Genomic DNA, 20,924 nt, shown 5'->3' with positions numbered 1-20,924 from the left:
CCTTGAGTTTGTCACTTGACTTTTGCTTTCATCTGAAAAATCTTTTTATTTCATAGTCTAGTTAAGCCAATTTACATTAATTATAAAATTAATATTTTGCCTTGGCTCTTTAGTATAGTTTTATGATATATTTTTCCTCTTGTCCACTTTTTGATCTTTAGGAAGGCTTATATTTTTGTTTTAATGGTTATTTTGACATAACACATTTTTGCCTTGTCCACTTTTTTTTTTGCTCTTGTGTATTGATTCTTGCTGTGAGGAATAGTGAGATTAGATACTGACCTTTTCTTGCCCTTTACCTCTTTATTTTCTGTCATGTGACTTGAAATGTTATCTTTTTACTTTCGGATAAATATCTTTAACACAGTTGACCAGTTTGTTGTATTTCTCACATATTCCTCACCCTCACCACACACACACAATTTGTGGTAGCTGTACTCTGTTTACAATGTCAGAGCATGTAGACAGTACATACTATACTGTATCTTTTATAAAATCACTTAGTTTTAACTCTGCAAGTAAATCTATATTTAATGCTCATCATCCACCTTTTATTGATCTTCAGTCATTTTGGTTTTTTGAAGCTAGTAGATTTCTCAGAAAGAGCTTGGGGCAGCTGTTCCCTGAGTTCTTGCATTTTTATAAGTTTGTGTTCTTTATAGGTGGAGGTCAGTTCAACTAGACATAAAATCCTTGGTTCATTTTCTTTTTCAAGTATCTTAAATATGTTGATTCGTTATCTTGCATAAAGTCTGATGCGGGTCTCATTTCTTTCCCTCACAATGACCTGGTCTTTTCTCCTGGATGCCCACATTTTTTCCCAAAATTTTTTCTCATACTATGTGGATCAGTTTTCCAGTTGTCACTTGGCTTCTGAGCTTTCTTTTCCTCATTTGTAAAACGAGAATAGTGATAACTTTTTTGCCTGCTCACAGAGTAAATTTAAAGACCAAATGAGATACTATCTATAAAGTGCTTTAAATGTATTTTCTTGTTGTTAGGAACTTTAAAATTTAGAGTACTTCATTTTATGGGTAGCTGGACTTGAGTTAGCTTTATATTTGTGAGACATCTAAAGTGGACGGTCTGAATATTTTTGTCTATACCCTGACAGTAAGTAAACTCACTCTCATTCCATGTGGCAAGCTGTCTGTGTGGTGGACTACTGTCCTGAAAGCAGTGGTCCTTTTTGAAAGTATTTCATTTAGAAAACTGCATCTCGTTTTATTCTGCTTATACTCTTGTTAGTTTGTCATATGTTAGTTTACCACACAAAAGTCTAGATTTACATAATCTTAGTTTATATGTGCATAGAACAATACCAGAAAAAAAGGGACTCTTATTTTTCAGTCTAGTCAGCCAACATGTTTTCTTGGATTTGTTGTACATAAGACCCTGTGTAAGAAGCTGCTGGAAAATACCAAAGAAACAGGAGATGTCATTTCTGGCCATCGGAGATAAAACACACAACATATCAAAGTTCATTTACAAAGCAGCATGTGATAAATAAATCCAAACCAGTGTAGCACAAACTAAGGACATGCCTATATGATGCATTTTTACCTGAGGCTACCCTGCACTAGAGTTTCCATGCCTGGACCTTGTTTTGATAAAGCAACCCTTTAAGCATGCAGGCTGGAAGTTATGGTGGGAAATTGGGTAATTGAATCAACTGAATCCATTTTAATGCTTTTACCTGATTTGTAAGCACAGATAGGGGTTTGATTGATGTACATATAAATAATGTTAGTGTTTTTATATGAATATGTGATTTTTAAAAATAAATTCGTCCATATTTTGCAAGTAAAGCTGGAACCTATCATAGAAATTCTGCTCACACTAATAAACCAGGATGATTTGGAAACCAAAGGCTAGAAATGTAATACTGTCTATAATTCTGTGTATAACACATTCCTTATTAAATTCTACATTTATTTAAACAATTTATTTACTAACTTCATTGCATATTCTCAACATACAAAACACTCAGTAAGGAGTAGAGTACAAAAATGAATGGAACACAGTCCTCAAAGTGTTCATAGTTGAGAAGTAAAAAACTATAGGGTAGAAAAGAGAATTGAATCAAACCTGTATCAGAGGAGCAGTTTAGATCTCTATAAGGAAAGGAAGTTAGAGCCCTTGGGCTTTTTGCATTATCTGTAAGCCTTGTTCAGGCTGATAGCAGGATACAAATGTTTGTTTCAGTTCATTCAATTTGTAAAATTGAGGATGCCATGAATTCAGAATTCAGATTGATTTCATGAGAACATACCGAAATGGTGAAATGAGTATTTCTCTTTGGCTCACTAATGGGAAATCAAAGTGCTGCAGCCAATTTTTAGGCTCCTTCTGAACTTGGGAACATTTTCAGTCTGTTTCACACTTCATTTTTTTCCCTTTTATTTGCATTAAGTTTTGGGTGTTTTTTCCTTCTACTAAACGTTTAGTTTCATGGCATAGTAAGAGACAACCTCTTCAGAGTTTTTCTCTTGTGATTTTTGAATGCTGTATTCTGTCATTAAAAAAAGATCCCACGTCTTCAGCACCGCAGCTAGAGCATTTTTTTTTAAAGGTACTAAAAAAAAAATAGTTATATGCCCCTTTTATATTCCTGATGATGAGAACAAATGTACTTGTCAAGTGAGCCACAAAAATGGCATTAAGTATATATCCAGATCGTTTAACATTTTATGTATTTTTCTGTAAATCAAGAAACATTCGTGTTTTAGAGTGAAGATTCATCTTTGAAGATTCACATTTTATATATATGAAAGCAGGAAAACAATTTGGTATGTGATAATACCAGGGAAACCATATAGAATGAGAAAATGGTCTTAGAATATGTTTTTACTTTCCTGACATTTTCATAGAAAAGGCAACAGTAGTCATTTTATGTGGCCTCATTTATAACTGAAAGTCATGAAGCTCATGCTTTTAATTTTCTGTAGCAATTTTCGTTTGGTGTCCAGGAAAAATTCATGATATCCGTGAAGGGCATGAGATAGTAAAGAGAAACAGGAGGAAGAATTTAGAAGAGAAACAACATAATGTCTGGATTGTGTTCATATATAGTTTGATTTCTGATTTTTTTTCTCAACTGTCACACACACAAGCTTTAGTTTTCAGTGTTGAAGATACACCCTTAACATTCATAACAATAAAGGTAAAGGATGCTGAGTACTCCCGTAGACAGCGGCAGATAGTGGTTCTGCTTCTCTCAACAACCTTAGTTATATGTCATGTATATTTTATATGCCATAAAGTTCACCCATATACAGTTTGTTGAGTTTTAAGATATGGATACAATTGTGAACCATCACCACAATTCAGTGTTAGTCCATTTCCATCACCAAAAAGTTCCCTTATGTTCATCTGTGGTCAAGTTCCATCCCCACACCTAGCCCCAGGCAACTGCCAATCTGCTTTTCATCTTTATAGTTTTGCCTTTTCTAAAAATTTCATGTAAATAGAATCATACAGCACTTTAGTTTTGGATCTGGCTTCTTTCATTTATCATTGTGCTTTGAGGTTCAACAGTGTTGTATGTATCATAAAGTTATATTCTGTTGTGTGGATATACTGCCTTTTGTTTATCCATTTGTTGGTTGACAGATGTTTGTTTGTTTTTTGGCAACTATGAATAGCAGTTTAACGATTTTTGTGTAGACATACTTCTCTTGGGTAGATTCCTAGGACTGGCATGGCTTGGCCATAAGGTAGGTCTGTGTTTAACTTTTTAAGAAACTGCTAAACTGTTTTCCAAAGTGGCTGCATCACTTTACATTCCCACCAGCAAAGTTTAAGGTTCTCAGTTTTTTTTCTGCCTTCTTATCAGGATTCGGTATTATCAGACTTCTTTATTTTCGCCATTCTTGTGGGCGTTGAATCATGCTTTTATATTTAATGCTTTTATTTCTCGAGAGGATCAGAACGTGTCCACATACCCTAATATGCTTCTGTCCTCCATTTTACAGATCAGAAGGCGGTAGTGCAGTGAGTAGAAATTCTGAGTGTCTCACCCAAGATCCCCAAATGAGTCACTGAGCCTGCAGTCCTCATGTCTCTGTTGGAGTTGCAGCAACCTGCTTTTGTTCAGACTCTTGGCTCCCTGTGACTTGGGGTCCTCTGTGTCCTCATAGCCTTGTTAGGTGTGGCTTTCTTTTGATCTTTGTAGAATGATTCATTCTTATCCTCTCTGGAATTTCGCCTGATGAAATCCAGTTGTTTTCTGCAGAGGTGTGCTTGTGTCTTTGAAAGTTAACTCTGCTCCTTACTTGAAATGCACAGGCCTTGGGTGGCTCAGGCCAGGTTTCCAAAGTGGTCCCATGTTGAATGTGTCAGTGAGTGTCATCCTGTCTAAGGGGGTAGGTACGTCACCAGAGTCTTGTGGGAGTTAAGTGAAATGACTTAATCTAAGACTGCTGGCCCTTACTAAATATTTAATACATTTTAGAGCACCTCTTCAAAAAGATTGTGAAAGGCTGATTACCTGATGACATGTGGATAGCAACACCATTAATTTGCGTTTTTCTCCTTTATGACAATGAGACAGGAAAATATTCTTAAAATTAATTAAAAATTAAAACTGTATTAGCCTTGGTTTCTTCCTGTAACTGTTCTTTGATTTGCAGCAAGTATAGCAGTATTACTTTTACAAGTCTGTGTTTTGTCTCTGTCTTTTGCTTTATACTCCAGATGACCAGTTGTATTTCTCAGAGCTACTGCATTGTTTCATTTACATCTCTCTTCATTTCGTCCACGGCAATAGAATGAATTATCATTCCTCTTCCAAATTAGAAACACCCAAAGTATTCTTCAGGCTGTCGATAAGATTTGTTTTCTAGCAGAGCTCCATTTTAGATCAATTGATAATCATTTTTTATACCTAATAAGTCATTGCTTTTATTTTTTTGCTCCAACTACTTTGATTCAAAATTCCTTTGCAGGCTGGTGGAGCTTATAGAGATCCCTAGCTAATAAGAATCACTTAATATTGGCCACATCTCTTCTTCCATTGTCACTTTACAATGTATTTCTTGTCTGTGGGAAGGTTCCAGCCCCCCTTTGCTAGACAGGTTGCACCATTTCATTTCATGACAAAAAGTGTCAATTCTAGTACAAGTAATTGTGAAGTGATTAATTTCTCTGAAATTCTTGGTCATGTTGAGTTTCTGTATGTTAAAGAGAACGTAGTTTTTGGATCTGTGGAAATCTCATCGTGCCACACAGGACATCAGGAAGAACTAGAGTCGAGGTAATTTCAGAAAATAAAATCATCACCTTCAAGGAGCTGTCTAAAATAACGACAAATTCTAATTCAGAGCAACTGGAGGAGTGTGCTGGTTAATATAGAGTCACAACTGCTACTTGACGTCCTAAATACTTGGGTGTGCTGGGCCACAGAGGAAACAGAAGGAGAACATCACATGCGAAGTAGAACAACTTAAATTCCACTTTGGCACTTTATTTGGAAGGCTGCACAAGACTAGAGTTGTTAGCCTGGAAAAGGCCTTACAGCTTTTCTAATTCTGACTCTTATTTTACATGCAACAACATGGAGGCCCTGAGTGATTTTAGGTCACAGGCCAGAACACTGGCCTGGGACTAGAGACAGGAGTGACTTTTTTTTTTTCCCCTCCTCTTTTCAACTGTCTGTATGGGCAGCTCCCCATAGTAAGGTGTGAAGGAGGGGCAGCTGTAGGTTCCAAGTGAGAAGCATCAGGCTGGCCTTTGTTGTGTTGTGGGGCACAGATTCTGAGGGAAGCAGGGAAAAAAGGTCAGGGAGCTTCAGGATGCCCCTACAAGGCCACCTCCGGTGGTCCAGAAACATATTCGTAGTGAAGGCTTTTGCCCGGCTTACAGAGGACCTGTCCATCTTGGCTTGGTTAGATTTGAGGACTGTCTTTCCAGAGAGTGGGCGAAGATTCAGTGGTGAGACAGCTAAGAGTCTACAAGGCTTGCCATATTTTACTTTTCATATTAAATTAGTGAATATTACAAGGCACAGGATATTTGAAGTTTATGTGATGCTTTATGTCATGAACCAAGCAGCTTGAGACATGAAAATGTTGTGTTTTTTTTTAAATCAAACCGGTTAAGTAGACATTTTATTTTGAAATGTAGTAAAGGCACTCTCACAAACGCCTTTTCTTTAGTCTGTGCAGATATTTTTTAATGTATATGTTATTATTTTTTTCTAAAATGCAAGGCTGCTTTCCATGTCTATACATCTTCACACCTCATCTTCATACCTCAAGGTATTGCAAATTTAGAGTTCAGTGAAGTTTTTCTACAGCCGCTCTGACTTGGCCGTTTGCTTGCAGGCCAAGTCATGCCTCCTCCATCCCCAAAACAGTATGGATAAAACTAATGCTGAACTTGGATTATGAAAGATTTAGCTTTCTAGAGCTCTCTGTACTGTTGGCAGGGCAAAGTAAATAGGAATACAGTATTGTGGTTTAGGGAAAAAAGCTGCGTGTGTTTTCTCTGTAATACAACTGGCATGACTAGAAGGTTAGTGCCCGAAATGGGCAGGTGAAAAAAAGAGGTAGTGAGCTGCTTCGGACTTATAGAATATGCCGCCCCCGCCCCCAGCAAAATGAATGGCGCTAGAGAGAAGACACCAGGTGATACTCCTGTGATGCTAATCCTGGTGTACTTTGAGTCTTTATTAGAGATTGAGTCAATGATATGGTCAACAATAACATTACCCAGTCGTAGAGCACCAGATAATCTAAATGATGCTGAACTATCTTCCAACAAAGGATTACTGATGTACCAGTGTGCGTGTATAGTTCGGGTGTATGTGCATGCAAACAAACACTCACTATCTGTTTCATTGGCCTTTGACCTTCAAGCAGGGGAGGTTTGGACCGAGGCGCACTATGTAACCACTGTCTCCCATCTTGGAGGGAAGCTGCAGGCGCTATTTCGAGAGCTGGCGCTGCTTGCATCTGACTCTGACTCATGCTCCCAGAGAACTGCCTCGTGCATAATGCAAAGTCATTGCCATCATGAGCCATCTTGGGGAGAGGCTCAGTGGAAAAAGTGAAGGGGGAGCAAATCAGGCTCTAGTACTTCAGAAGGCGCGGGGTGTGTTTTTTGTTTAGTTTTGGAACTCCTGTAATCCTGATGGAGTTCAAGATAATACAAGAGAGGAAATCTGACTTGTTGCTACAGGACTTTTCACTCTTGTGTTCAAATTCTTAAGCAGGAGGAGGGTAGGAGAGTAAAATAATCACAAGTGATTGTAGATTCTGAATGTGTATTCATAATTTTTCAATTTTTTATTTTTTGTCTCAAAAAAATTAAAAACAAACCTGTTTTGCAATCACGCACTGTTACAGAGAAGGAACGTATTGTGACCTTCAGTATTCTTAGTAGTTGTCTTCAGAATAATCTTCCAGCTTCTGGAGGGCACATCGTGAGGATTCGGTGCAAAGAAGAATTGCTATGGTATTTTTGGTGGGACTTTTTTCTCTGAAAAACTGTTACCAGCATATTTGGAAATACTTTATTTTTTTAAAGACAGTTCATTATGATAAATCTTAATATCAGAAATAATTAAAAGTTAAAATAAAGTAGCTGTTTTAACAAGAGATCAGTTAGAGAGGGTTCATTTGTTAAGAGCATTTACTCCCAAGCAATTTTCCAACTCTAGTTTTCTTAGCAAGAGAATGTTAGTCTCTTGTGGATGGATACTTTTTTTGTTTTCCCCAAAACATGTGATTTGAATTAACTTCCCTCTCCACAGAACTTTGGAGATGGCTGCAGTTGATGCCTGTGGCTCATTTGTGCTCTTAGCATTAAGTTGAAATCATAAAGTACATTTCTTCCCTCTAGAGTTCTTCAGGACATGGAATTCATGGTCAAATGGGCAGATCGAAATCCCATCTTCACCCCTTACTAGCTTTTGTACCTTGGACAAACTAGCCTGTGTAAGCCTTGATTTCTATATCTGTAAAACAGTTTCTGTAAGTATTTAGCAAGAGCTGCCAGTGAGTCATTGCTCATATTGTTAGTAATATTAATGACAGTAGTTATTAATGTTATTGATGATGGGCTATTCTATTATCAGGGTTAAAAGTCCTTTGTCACCTGTGATGTATTATAAGAACAGAAGGAACCCTGAGAACCAGTAGGATAGACCAAGAAATGTAGCCACAGGAAGAGTGGCCGTAAGGGTGTGTGTTTAGAACATCAGCATGGTGTCGATGAGCCAGCTGAAGTGTCCCCAACATTAAAACCAGGGTGGCAGCCCGATTACATCTCCAGCAGGTTCCAGCCACTCCTAGACATATACCTGTCTCCCAGGCTGACCCAGGGAGTCTGTGTGTGGGGCCGCTCTGTCCCTGGCAAATACTGCCTCAGGTTCTATTGGAAGTTTCCTCTAGGCTCTTACAAAGAGAGTTTTAGTTGAAGTCATCAGAGCTATTTTATCGATTTTGGTTCAGGTCTTAATTAAAGTGATCTCAATTTGCAGAAGGTCTGGCCATCCAGAAATACAGTGCTTGCTGGTTTCCTGAGCTCCAGGAAGCTTTCAAAAACAAGTGCTGAGATATTCCCACCTCCCACCTCTCCACCCTCCCACCCCGACCAGAAACTGTAGAGATCTGAGTTTACAATAACTATCATTCTTATGTGTTACTGGCTCGCGGGAATCCCCAGGCACTGACTTACTAATAGAAACCCACTTAGACACAGAAGAAATGGGCCTGCTGTTTGTCTCCACTATGAGTAATGTGTTATACATGATTTTAAAAGGCTTCACAGAATGTCCTTGCTTCTGTACGTCAGGATCAATATTTTTTCAGAGAGAAGTTTTTATAGATAAGCCATAACATTATTTGATAATCAGACATAATTTTCAAGTAGTTAAAAGGGTCATTGGACAAAACTCAGTGGACTGACTTTGGCCTCCTAATCTTAAGGATTGAAACGCCATGTGCCCTTTAAGGTGTGAGTATGCTTGAATTTTTTATAGGGAAAGATTTTTTTTTTTAAATGTCAGATAATTTTTCTGTCAAATGTTATATTAACCAACTAGCTCTCTCAGATTCTGCAGGTTGCCACTTTTACTCACCTGATCTCTACTTTTCCCCTGTGAAGTTTATTTTAAATAGAGATGGAGTGACAGGAAGTGGGAAGGGACGGAGGGGAATGAATCCTGAGATAACACTGCTTGTCACTGTCATTAGTCCTTGGCATTCTGGAATATTCTTACCTCAGTTGACAGAGAGCAGCAGATCAGCTGCAGGCTCTCAGGGACGTCAGGGGTAGTGGGCGTAGAGGAGACGGCTAGAACATTCTCCCTGTTTTCTCCTGGGCAGTGCTCTACCTCTCCATATGCAGTAAGAGTGACTAGAAGGATTTCATAGGCTAATAGCTACAGCAGTGTAAGGACGTGCACTCGAGTGACCCTGTATGAGTACTGACTGCCCTAGAGGATGGTGCTGTACTCAGGGCCTGAGCATGGGCCCCGCCCTGCCATTGGGGTCTGCTGATCAGTTTGCCTGCCAGTGTGTCTCTGAGTGGAGGGAGAATGTTAGTAGGAAGAACAGTTTTATTGCTGCCTTCTCAAAATAGAGGAAATACTCAAGGTTGGTAGGAGAGAAGGGGATAAATATAGCATTTCCATTTTCCCACCCATTTGACTCTTTTCCTCAGCATTTTGTTTCTCATAAGATGAATGTTTGCCCAATCAATTTCAACTAAAAATAATTCCATACCGTTTATCAGATTGGCCCACTTACCACTTACATACTATTATTTTTTTTCTTACTTACAAAGTTTTCTTAGAAACTTTGGCACAGGGATGTATAAAATGATCTTAAGATGCTCGTCTTCTGAATATGGCACATGGGCTGAGGCTTCTGGCTGGGACCTTCTATGAGTAAGTGGCAGGGCCAGTCTTTTGTCCTGGCTGTTGGTTGTCTTCCATGTCCTGTTTCCCAGCAGGGGCATTCTGTATGTTTGCTGCCTTGCCCCTTCCAGCCTTCCATCAATGAGTACTGTCAGCCCATACCTCTCAGACATGGCCCCAGATCCTGGTCTTCGTCCACAGCAACAGTGCCAGATGCTGTGCAGTCCCTTGTCCTGCTGAGAAGAGGTCTGTCATGAGTCTGCAAAGCAGACCTGGCAAATTGACTGTAAGGTCCTGCCTGCCTGCCTGCCTGCCTGCCTGCCTGCCTGCCTGCCTGCCTGCCTGCCTGTGTAAAGCACTAATGAGTGTATATAGCAGGTGCTTGGTAAAAGTTCTCTCACTAGGAGATGGGAGGGGAAGGCAAGATAAGTCAGTCATCTTAGGGAGTTGTACATGTTGTGCCTGTTCACCAGATTGAGGTTTTTCATTATGTAAAATTATTAAGTTGATATTGATTTTAACAAATAAAACCTAACCTCAGGGTTTCTGGAGGTAAGTGGCTTTTATTAGATTTTAGTACATGAACTAAACAAGAATTTCCTGAGTTTCTCATTTCCTGCTTGTTTGGAGTATCCGTTATCATACTTAGTGTTGCGCCCGGCCTGGGTTTGCCCATGTCAAAGGGCCTGTGTTCATAGGGCAGTGGACCTTCTGTTCCCAGGCCCAGCACTGCCCCTCCTGCAGCAGGCAGTAATAAGTAAGGTCCTCGTGGTTACCGGCTAATAGGGCCGTGACCCGATTTGAACTCTGTAATGAGGAAAGAACAAATTTATTTGCTCCCCCCGAGTGCCTCCCTACTCCCATGTTCCTTTATTATCTTTAAGAGGAAATTGAATAGCAAAATTCTGCATTCTCATAATGTTAATGACCTGATGTCATCTTTTCTACTCTGGAGTCAAAGTAAGAGGGACAACCAAAACACAAATGTAACACTTTGTAGCTGCCCAGGGCTTCAGCTGTAAGCTGTGTGTGTGTGTGTGTGTGTGTGTGTGTGTGTGTGTGTGTGTGTGTAACAGGTGTAATTCACATACCTTAAAATTCAGTATACAAATCACTGATTTTTAGTAAATTTTTCAGATTGTGCAGTCATTACCAGAATCCAGTTTTAGAACATTTCCATCATCCCAGTAAGATCCCTGGTGCCCATTAGCAGTCACTGCTCATGTCGTCTCTCTCCCCATCCCTAGACAACCGGTAATCTTTCTGTTTCTGTAGATTTGTCTTTTCTGGACATTTCATATCAGTGAAATCATATACTATGTGGTCTTATGTGTTTGCATTCTTTCACATAGCATACTATTTTTGAGATTCTTCCATGTTGTAGCATGTTTCAGTGGTTCCTATTTATTCCTGAATAATATTCCATTGCATAGATGTACCACATTTTGTCTGTCCTTTCACCAGTTGATAGACATTTGGATGGTTTCCAGTTTAGGACTGTCATAAATAATGCTGTTCTAAAGAGTCACAAGTTTTTGTAGTTCACTTGAGTAGTTACCTAGGAGTCATATAGTAAATTTATGTTTAACTTTTTTAGAAACTGCTAGATTGTTTTCCAAAATGGCTGTACCATGTTACATTCCCAGCAGTGATGTATGAGGGTTCTAGTGTCTCCATATCCTTACCACAGTCTTTCTTCAAGAAATAATATTAACCTTTGACTCTTATTTGATATTTTTATGAGCAAAAGAAAGCCAAGAACTACTTTAAGGCTTTTGCAATTTTTCAAGCATTGTTAACACATGCTAACTAAAATTGTAGTCCTTGGTACTCTATCCCCTCTAATCTCTAGGTTCTACTACCAGTCATGCTTGTACTAGTTTAACAACTTCTATTTAATGATTTTTTTTTTTTTAACGTAAACTTGATACAAAGTATGGAGGGGTGCGAGCATGCATGGGCGAGTGTGTGTGGGGCGGGGGATGATGTTAACTGTCTAAACATTAAATTAGTTTACTTTGAGAAACGATTTTTTTGAACTTTTTTTTTTTAGTTTCTCTATTCAAACCGTAGGGTGTAAGTTTATATTTCTGATTATACACATCGTTTTAATATGGACACACATGTCAATAGAAGCATGTTTTATGATGCTTTAAATAATTAAATGGTAAAGTTTCTAGTTTATAGATTAGGTACTTTTAAGGGTTCTTTATTAAAAATGCAAGTTGGGTTGTTTCCAGAGGCCTCACAAAAGCTGTACAGGAAGAATTTATCACATTTTACATGGCAGGGATTGCTGTGCATTTTCAAGATCAAATGATGAAAGTTGCTCTTTATTTTTGTTTATGCTAGGATTTGCAGGTATGTTTTATTTTGGCAATGAGCTTATCAAATAAACTTTTTTCTGTAAATAAGTCATATAACCAGTCATGACTACACATTCCGGTAGAACAGCCCTTCGCTGGTGGGTGAGGTCCATGACTGCTCTTTGGGGATGAACAGAAAAGCATATGTCTCAGAGCACTCATTGAAGGCTGATTTGTCTTTTGAATTTATGCTTGTCCAAAGTTGATTTCAGCAGTGACCAGGTAAAGGTAATGTCCTTCAGGGGGCACATGACCTACTAAGAAGAAAGGATGAGGGGCACCCAAGTGACAGAGTCTGTGGAAGGGAAATAGTGTCAGAGATGATTTTCTTATGGTCTGGTGTCTGAATAGAGAAGTTCAACTGTACATAATTTGCATGGCACTTTGTCAGATGGGGGCAATTTGGTATGAAGGAGTGGTTCTCCATGGGGCAGAATCACCCCCATGTGGGTGTCACAATGATTGGGAGTGCTCCTGGCCTTTAGTGGGCTGATCCTAGGATCATCATGCCTGCCGGGCACAGCAGTTTCCAGCATAGTGAAGAGTATACCACCTCCCGCAAAGCCTTCAGATGCTTGCTGGAGAATTATACAGGTGAAAAACCTGTGTCTAATATTCGAGCTTAGAACCTAACTCTTTTGTATGCGTAGTTTTAATCTGTGCTAAAATTTCTAGGAATGTGACTCCTTGGTAAACCTTGAAAGATTGTACTTTGTTGAATTTTTCTAGGAGTTTTTGAGGTATTTCAGAAAATCTTGTTACCGGTAGAGATGCTTTTGTGGCTAAGTAACAACACAGCACACACCCACTTCAGTTTGTGTTAATAGCTGTGTGATCATGGGGATTCAGGCCTCTCATTGCTTCATATATCTTATAAGGTACTCGGGCTTGTAAATACTGAAATTTATATTAATGTATTCTGACCCACTTTTCTTTCAGTTCGCCTTTACATTATAGATGGGGCATTGTATTAAGGTCCCTCCACCCCCATCGTATGTATTGTGTGTGCTAGGCTATCTAAGAATTTCATTTCAAGATAGTTTTAAAAGAGGCATTTTTCAATACAGTGAGAGCCATTGGCTCCAGGTTATGATAGGCTTTAGGTCCATGTTACTGACATATTTAATTGATGTGTATGTGGAGGGAAGTGGCAGAGGTGATGGGAGGCGGTAGCAGCTCTCAGAGGATGCAGGGAGCAAAGCTTCTAGGTAATTGTGGGGGATGAGGTGCTGCTTGTCATTGAGCTGTGCTCATTTTCTGTGAATTAATTCTCTAATGGGCTCTGTGTGATAGTATTCCCAAGACTGAGCCTTCTGTACTTGCCACCTTCTCTATCACAGAATCCTCCCATCACCATGTACTACACTCACAGGGGAAAACGGGGTATTAAGAAGCCAGCCTCGTATTTCTGAGAAGAGATGTGGCTGAGAGGTATTGGGGAGAGAAGAGAGTGAAGAATCAAGCCGTCCAGCCTCTTGATGAGGTTACTAAATTCCTTATGGGTATTGCATAGATGCAGACATTAAATCATCTTACCAGTCTCAGTTTCTAGGCCTTTGCTCTTTTGTCTGTGTGTTCCTGACAAGGAGCTGTGCCCCTATGCCATACCGAGTGGCCCCTTCCGAAGCCTGTGTTTCCTCGGCAGGATAAAGTAACTTGTCAGTGTCATTCCCGCATGCTGCATTTGGCCCTCCCGCGCTCTCATTGCCCTCCTGGGTTCTCAGATACCTGCCTTCCATTCATCACTCCAGGCCACTGGTGCCATGCCAGTCACTCCTTCGCCCCTGGGTTTGAGAGACATGGTGCTTTACCAGCGCCTCACAATTTTAGCACTGATCGGAGGTTGTAGATTTTCCAATTATAATTACTCTCCTCCTCCTTCCATTGTTATTGATATTTCAGACTTCTCAGTGTTTACAAGCACCTTCTCCAGAAGCCTATCAGGGACACAGTGAAGAGGAGAAAGCTAATTCAGCCAGTTCTTGAGGAGGGTTTACTCAGGGGCAGGAGGCTGGAATGCATTTTAGTTTGGTTTCTTTTGTAATAACCAACTCCACTGTTAATATTAAAACCTGAGTTTCAACTAGGCGTTGGCATATGCCGTTGAAAGTCTTTTAGCAGAACCTGGGTAATGCAGGGTGACATTGGCTACAGCGTGCCCAGCAGGCTGATCTGGCAGGCTCCCTGGAGACTCTAGTTTGTATTGCTCAAATTGTTGAACTCTAGATTGAGTATTGAGTTGATTGTTGCAGCTGTGTAGCACATTCCTAGTTTCTACAAAAAGTAACCAAATTTTGCTTTCTTCGTGGCACCTTTCCTATATTTTTTATTTTAGTTCAGCTTATTTTGCCCCTGTCTAGTTTTAAACAAACCAACTTGAGCCAAGAAAATTAACATCTTTTTCTCGTTATAAAAATGATACATACACATCAATTAAATATTTCAGCAACATGGACCTAAAGCCTATCATAACCTGGAGCCAGTGGCTCTCACAGTATCGAAAAATGCCTCATTATTAAAAAAAACTCATTATAAAAAAATTCTCATTATAAAAAAATCTACTAAATTTGATCTAGCAGATAAAATTTAGAAGATAAAGGATAAACGAATATTGAAAACTACCAGTAGTCCAATCATCCAGAGAGCTACTTACTCCTAATATTTTGGTGTTTGTCCTTTAAATCTTACAGAAAATAATTATTAAAAAACAAAGGGAGTGTATTTTATATTTGTGACATGTACTTTGTTACTCCTCAGGTGGTTTATTCAGGCCTTTTTTTTTTTTTAATTAATTGAATTCATTGATTTTTGAAATTATCTCTTTGGAAATATCTGTGTGTACCTTCCATAAAAAGTAACTTGATTGATGATGAATATTAGAAGTCAGCATTTATCTGTAGCTGCAGTCCTGGCTTTCCCGAGGTCTTGTACACCTTACGTAACTCAGTGGTCCCCAAGCTTTTTGGCACCAGGGACTAGGGCTCCTGTGAGAATCTAATGCCTGATGATCTGAGGTGGAGCTGAGACAGTGATGCTAGTGCTGGGGAGCGGCTGCAAACACAGATAAAGCTTTACTTGCTTGCCCGCTGTTCACCTTCTGCTGTGTGGCCTGGTTCCTAACAGGCCACTGACTGGTACCGGTCTACGGCTGGGGGGTTGGGGACCCCTGCGTTAACTAAATCCATTTGAAATCCATCCCCTGTATACTGGAGTAGACTTTTGTAAATGCAGGCTGCTATCTGATCTCATAATCTCACGAATGGATGGTAGAATTGGGCGATGAGGGTTTGTGGATTATAGGCACATCTCAGAAATATTACGGGTTCGGTTCCACACCGCAATGAAGAGACTTGTAATGTTTTTGTTGGTGGAGGGTTTTGCCTCACTTTGTGAACAACACATCTTCGAGGTGCAATAAAATGAAGCACAATAAAATGAGGTATGCCCATAGTCCTTTTTGTGTGTGATCATTGCTGTAAAAAGTGGCAGCAGCCCTGCTGTGTTTTCTCTTCCTGTCCCCATGTGATTCAAACTGACATCCATTTCAAGATCTTAGGGTGTACTACCAGTTCACCTCATGGCTTGTGTATGGAGTTTGTAGTCACAATATGGAAATTATAGATGAGCCTCAGTTTAGCAATTAACTGTGGGGCTATATCTGTTCTACTTTAAGAGTAAGGACTGAAATTGATACTCTCCTAATTTATTTCTAAGGAATATGCAGCTACACAGCTGTCTCCTGTTTTCTGGCTTTTATTGAAATGAAAGTAGACTTGACTTCAAAGTAGCATAATCAGATTCTGAAAGAGGTTATAACGCTGATGCTTTAACTCTTTTTTGATATTTTTGTTTTATTGTCGGCCCGGCTGGATTTTCTGATCATCTCGCTCTCTATATTGGTGAGAACTGTTCCTGGCAAGCATGGTCCCAGGCTAGTGGGAAGTGTAGTGTTTGAAGTGCCCAGTTCATCCCTGGGCACTTCAACCCATACACAAAGTGCACATCAAATACAAAGTTGGGTGACAGGCATTAATTATTTTGGTAATTAACAGATTTCTCTGCATTTGCCTGTATTAAATGAAATGGACTCAGTGCATTTCTCTGCTTTCAGTCTTCATGTATCTTCTCCTTTTGATTTAAAAAGAATGTCATGAAACTTACATGGGCTCCCTTTTCTCACAAACAGCCAGTAGCAGAACATATTCTGATTGGGTGTGCTACACATGCTCACAGAATGTCAGAACATGATGTCATGTAGGTCTTCATTTTAATGTGAGAAGGAAATAAGTCCCTCAGAGCAATTTTTTATAGAAACTGATAACCAGTTGAAATGTCACCATCCATCAAAGTCCAGGAGCACAGCTCTTTGCCGATACCCTGGCAGTGGCCAGCTGGTGGAGCATGAGGTCAGAACTGCACGCCCCTAAAGATGAAAGGGTCTTTTGTGTTACACTCTGATGAAGAACCAAACAATTGCTAAAGCTCACCTGTGCACCTCAGATCTTGTTCCAGCCCAACTCCCAGAGGGTGAGAGAGTAAAAACATACACTTCCTAAACATTGCTGGATTGTGTCATTTTAGGTTCACTCTTGGAAATGTATCTCAGTTCAGATAAGTGAATGCTGTTTGCTGCCTGGTATGTCAACATGTCCCAGATATCTGGAGGATTTTCCTGTTTGATGTTCCACAGCCCCCACCCCTTCTTTGGATTACTCGTGTTTCTGCTAAAGACATCTTTTTCAGTGTTTACAGAGGACATGAATAAATTGCTTGGTCCTCTGTAGCTTTTTGTACCTTTCGGTTTCTCTCATCCTGTTGTTTTAACCGTAACATGGAAAGGGGCCTGACCCAAAGGCACATGTCCCAAATCATCAGACTAATGTGTGGTGGCTCAGAAATCGTCCGGCATGACCTGGAGTGGGCCTGGAAACACATGTTGTAGTGTGTGTCTGAGAAAACCCCACTGGCCCCACCTAACCAAGGCCAGCTGCTGGGAGTGTGCCTTCCTTTCCAGGTTTTCCCTCCCATGTCCTGGCCCTCCTGGGGTGCTGGGGCTGCGTAGGCCTTTCATAGGTACAGGGGAACTGACCTGGGCCTCTGGTGCCCATCGGAACGCCTGTCCCTGTAGGACCAGAGCAGGCTTCTGCCCCCAGGAAAAGAAGGTGGGTCCTGCAGCACTGTTTTTGAAAGGTGCTTCTCAGGTGTGTTTTCAGTTAAGAAAGTTCTGCCATTCTAAGGTGTTTCTATTGACACAGAAGCCACAGGGTGAAATCGGAGATGTTTTCCTGTGTCCTTGGGGGCGGTCATCAGAAGACGAGTGTTGTTCACCCTCACCACAACTGTCCCATAGAAATAGTCTGAAGAGCTGACATTCTCTCAGCATATTCTCCGCTCTGTAGGTCACTTCAAGGCACAAGACTTCATTTTGATATATTTCATTAGCTCTAGAGGCTAGTTTATTTATAACTTGTAAATAATAGCATTCTTTAGGAATAAATAACGTGTTCACTGAAACAAACCCGTGAATACATGACTGAATAAAGTCAGGGCTGGATGATTTGTAGTTCCCACTTCTGTGCCTTTATTCTACGATAAAATAGCTTACCGCTGATTTTGTAGGACGTGCTGCCCCGAGAGATCCCCAAGGTCTTTACTGATGAGGGATGTATGTGAGCGTGTTTGCGTGTGTAATGGGGATAAAGATTTTCCTAATATTCTGCCAGGGGCTAGAACACTGGAGTTCATTTTAGAATGGCTGTTTGTAGGGTACCCACATAACTTCCAAGGAGATTTCAGCTGGAAACAGTGCATTGGGAGGCACATCTGACCTGTGGTCTAGGGGAAGAAGCCGGCAACTTCAGCCAACACAGATAGCTAAGAATAGCCCTGCCACTGGGTGCTGTTAATCTCTGAGGCAGTCCTTTACCGCTGGGCCACGGCTGGCACAGTTGAGGTGCCCGCCTGGTGTGTCCTCATTTCACTTCTTCTTTTGATACCCTTGCTTCCTTTTCTGGTGTTAGTCTCTTCTCCGACCTGTAAATTCAGGTGCCGCATATCTTCCAAGTGCCCAGCGTGTCTCTCCGTTCTCATCTCTTATTCTGTAATACCCCACATGGTGACTCCTTCCCTCCTACAGAACCTTCTCACCCAGGCCCCGCCTCCCTCCACTCCCCAGTGTTCCTCTAGCTTGTCTTTCTTCCATAGGTGCTATGATAAACCAAAAGAAATAATGCGCTTACGTGTGTGTGGTCCTCTCTCCATCGGTCAGTGATTCTTCATGGTAAGAGAGATTTGCTGAAGGTACAGTTCCATAACTCAAAGAGTTTACCCTTTCTTGAAAATGAAATACTAGTCAATAATATGATACTATAATTAGTAATTAATTCAATCTACTTAATATGCCTTTCACCAAAAAAGTCACATGGGAAATTTTTGACATTTAAAAATACGAGCTTTACATTGAGTCTTTGGCAAGATTCAGTGAATCACAATACTGGTTTTGTTTTTTTTTTTTTGTATTTGTGACATTTCAGAAATGGGAATAGAGTATGAAATACATAATGATTCTACAGATAGAAAGTAAAAGTCATACTGTATAGCCAAAAGTTAAATGTCCAAAATTCTATGTGTGAGCAATTCAATTTGATATACTATAAATAGAAATTTATAATATCAAATTACATTATTTTCTTAACCAAATTTGTATGTTCTGTTCCGTTTTGCTGTCAGCCGTGTTAGTATGGTGAAGCCATCGAAAATGAGAGAATTGCTTTCTAAATGACATGTCAAGGACATGCCCCCACTTGTCTTCTACTAGAAGTTTGTTTCCGAGTGCCGGCATTCATAGTGCTTTGTTTTTGGGGTACACATTTGAAGGTCAAGGATTTTTCAGTTCCATTTGAAATATAATCTTATTCTGATTCTTGCTCAAAGCCAAGATGTAGGCAGTAATTATTTCAACTTTATTCTTATTATACTTTTGGGTAATGGCTTGGACAGGCATCTTCATAAAGGAGATCCTTGACAAGGAAAATAGATCCAGACACCCACTAAAACATACTTTATTTTCTCCTTCCTTGCAGCATTGGTTGATTTGATAGCATAGCATCAGGATGCCAGAGGACAAAACTGGTTTATGCAAACTGAGTTCTCTGACATGGACCATAGATACGAGAGACCACACTTCTAATAGTTTGAGAATTATAAATGGAACAGAAATGGCAAAAGGAGTAAGGTTGAAACAGTTTAAACATAAAGATGAGCTAATCTTTAAACTTGAGTATTGATGATTTTGCCCTTAAACCACACACTGTGGCCTGTGAGGCCTCATTTGGCTCATCAATTTTTATGTAGGCTAATAAAGGCATTTGTTTGAAAGATGTAAATATCATGTTTTAAATGGAGAAAGATTGTAACAGTCATTCTTTCAGTTCTGATCAACTGACAGTCTTTGATTTTACATGAGCTATACTGAGATACTATTTTGATGATTTAATATGATGATGAAATATGGTGATGATGTAACATGATGATAAAAGAGGAGCTGGACAAGCATGCCTTCCTGTGGGTTGGACTGATGGATACGATTCTGGTTTTGTTATGAACCTGTGAGAGAAGTGGGAAGACATCCTACATACCTGGCATTTCATTTAATAACTGGGAGGAAAACCATTTTCAACAATAATCACACCCCAGTTTTCTCCTGAAACTCATGATTAATTGCTGGCATATTTGAAAAATCTGCCCTTATTGTGCATCCTGTAAGAATAATCAATAACCAGAGCTAACAGTTTGACTCAAGTTGAGGACCGGTTGAAACGTCTTGAAAATCTAAGCGGAAGTAAATCTCTAAGGAATTTCATCGTACCAGTGATTTGCTGTTTCTTAAATGAATCCCTTCAACACCAGATTCAGATAATATTTTTTAAAGAAATTGCTCCGTGGCATAAATAGCTCATCTCAGTAAAAGCAAGCACACACCCCTACTCCCATCATTCTCTCAGACCCCTCCTACCATGTCTTTCAGATGATTCACTCAGAAAATGAGCAGGAGAGTTCTGACTACAGACCCCAGGGAGAGGTTCCTGTGACACTGGAAGCACTGAGTTTCTTGAATACAAAGGATTATACAAATATCTGTGTTTAAATCTCCCCAGATTTTGCTATCTAGTGATTGAGGTATTTTAAAGAATGTCTGCTGGGTTTTAAGGCTTCCTTTATGAGAATGTACATGTGATCCTTTTCTCTAAGTCTGAGCTTGAGGGCAGTTAGAATCTTCCTGTGACTTTGCTTCCTTTTTTCAAGATCTTAACCACTGATTTCTCAGGACATTTTTTAAAATATAGAAATAAAATATTTTGATTTTGCATTTTGAAGTTGTAATTCATGAAGATAGAATTTATCTGGTAGGTTTTACTTGCTTTTAATCTTTACCTATGGAAAAATAATCCTAAATTTTAAATAAACTCCTAAGAGTAGCAATCCTTAAAATGACAAGAATCATAATGGAGTTGGGGGGAGGTCTTTTGTCCCCTATAAAGGTATTTAATCTTTTTTTGAAAAGCTTTCTTTACTCCCTAATTATATAAATATTGAATATAAAATATGTATTTACTTGCTTTTAAAAAACAAAAGTAGGAGCATTTCATTATCTTCAGCAGATGTCAGAATGGTGGGAAGTCTTTTTTTTTTTTTTT

General features: G+C 39.6%; 1 protein-coding gene across 22 annotated transcripts in view; it reads left to right on the top strand.

The window, feature by feature from the left end:
- CUNH9orf3 (chromosome unknown C9orf3 homolog) overlaps positions 1–20,924 on the top strand; it is a 339,317-nt gene that overhangs the window by 265,588 nt on the left and 52,805 nt on the right. For 2 of the 22 annotated variants that reach the window (XR_897184.2, XR_002777590.1), the window contains exons 14-15: positions 18,433–18,528; positions 19,311–19,613. The exons of 14 other annotated variants lie outside the window; for them this stretch is intronic. Coding sequence is in view for 2 of the 8 variants with exons in the window: in XM_023524462.1 (XP_023380230.1) it covers positions 20,255–20,374 (120 nt within the window). In the remaining 6 variants the exon portion in view is untranslated. Of the gene's footprint in view, positions 1–18,432; positions 18,529–19,310; positions 19,614–20,254; positions 20,597–20,924 lie in introns of those variants that run through there. 6 more of the 22 variants (XR_002777593.1, XR_002777591.1, XM_023524462.1 and 3 more) reach the window with 4 other exon arrangements.

The sequence above is a fragment of the Pteropus vampyrus genome, unplaced genomic scaffold (assembly GCF_000151845.1).
Source record: "Pteropus vampyrus isolate Shadow unplaced genomic scaffold, Pvam_2.0 Scaffold465, whole genome shotgun sequence".
Taxonomy (NCBI): domain Eukaryota; kingdom Metazoa; phylum Chordata; class Mammalia; order Chiroptera; family Pteropodidae; genus Pteropus; species Pteropus vampyrus.
This window is presented reverse-complemented; position numbering and strand designations above follow the sequence as displayed.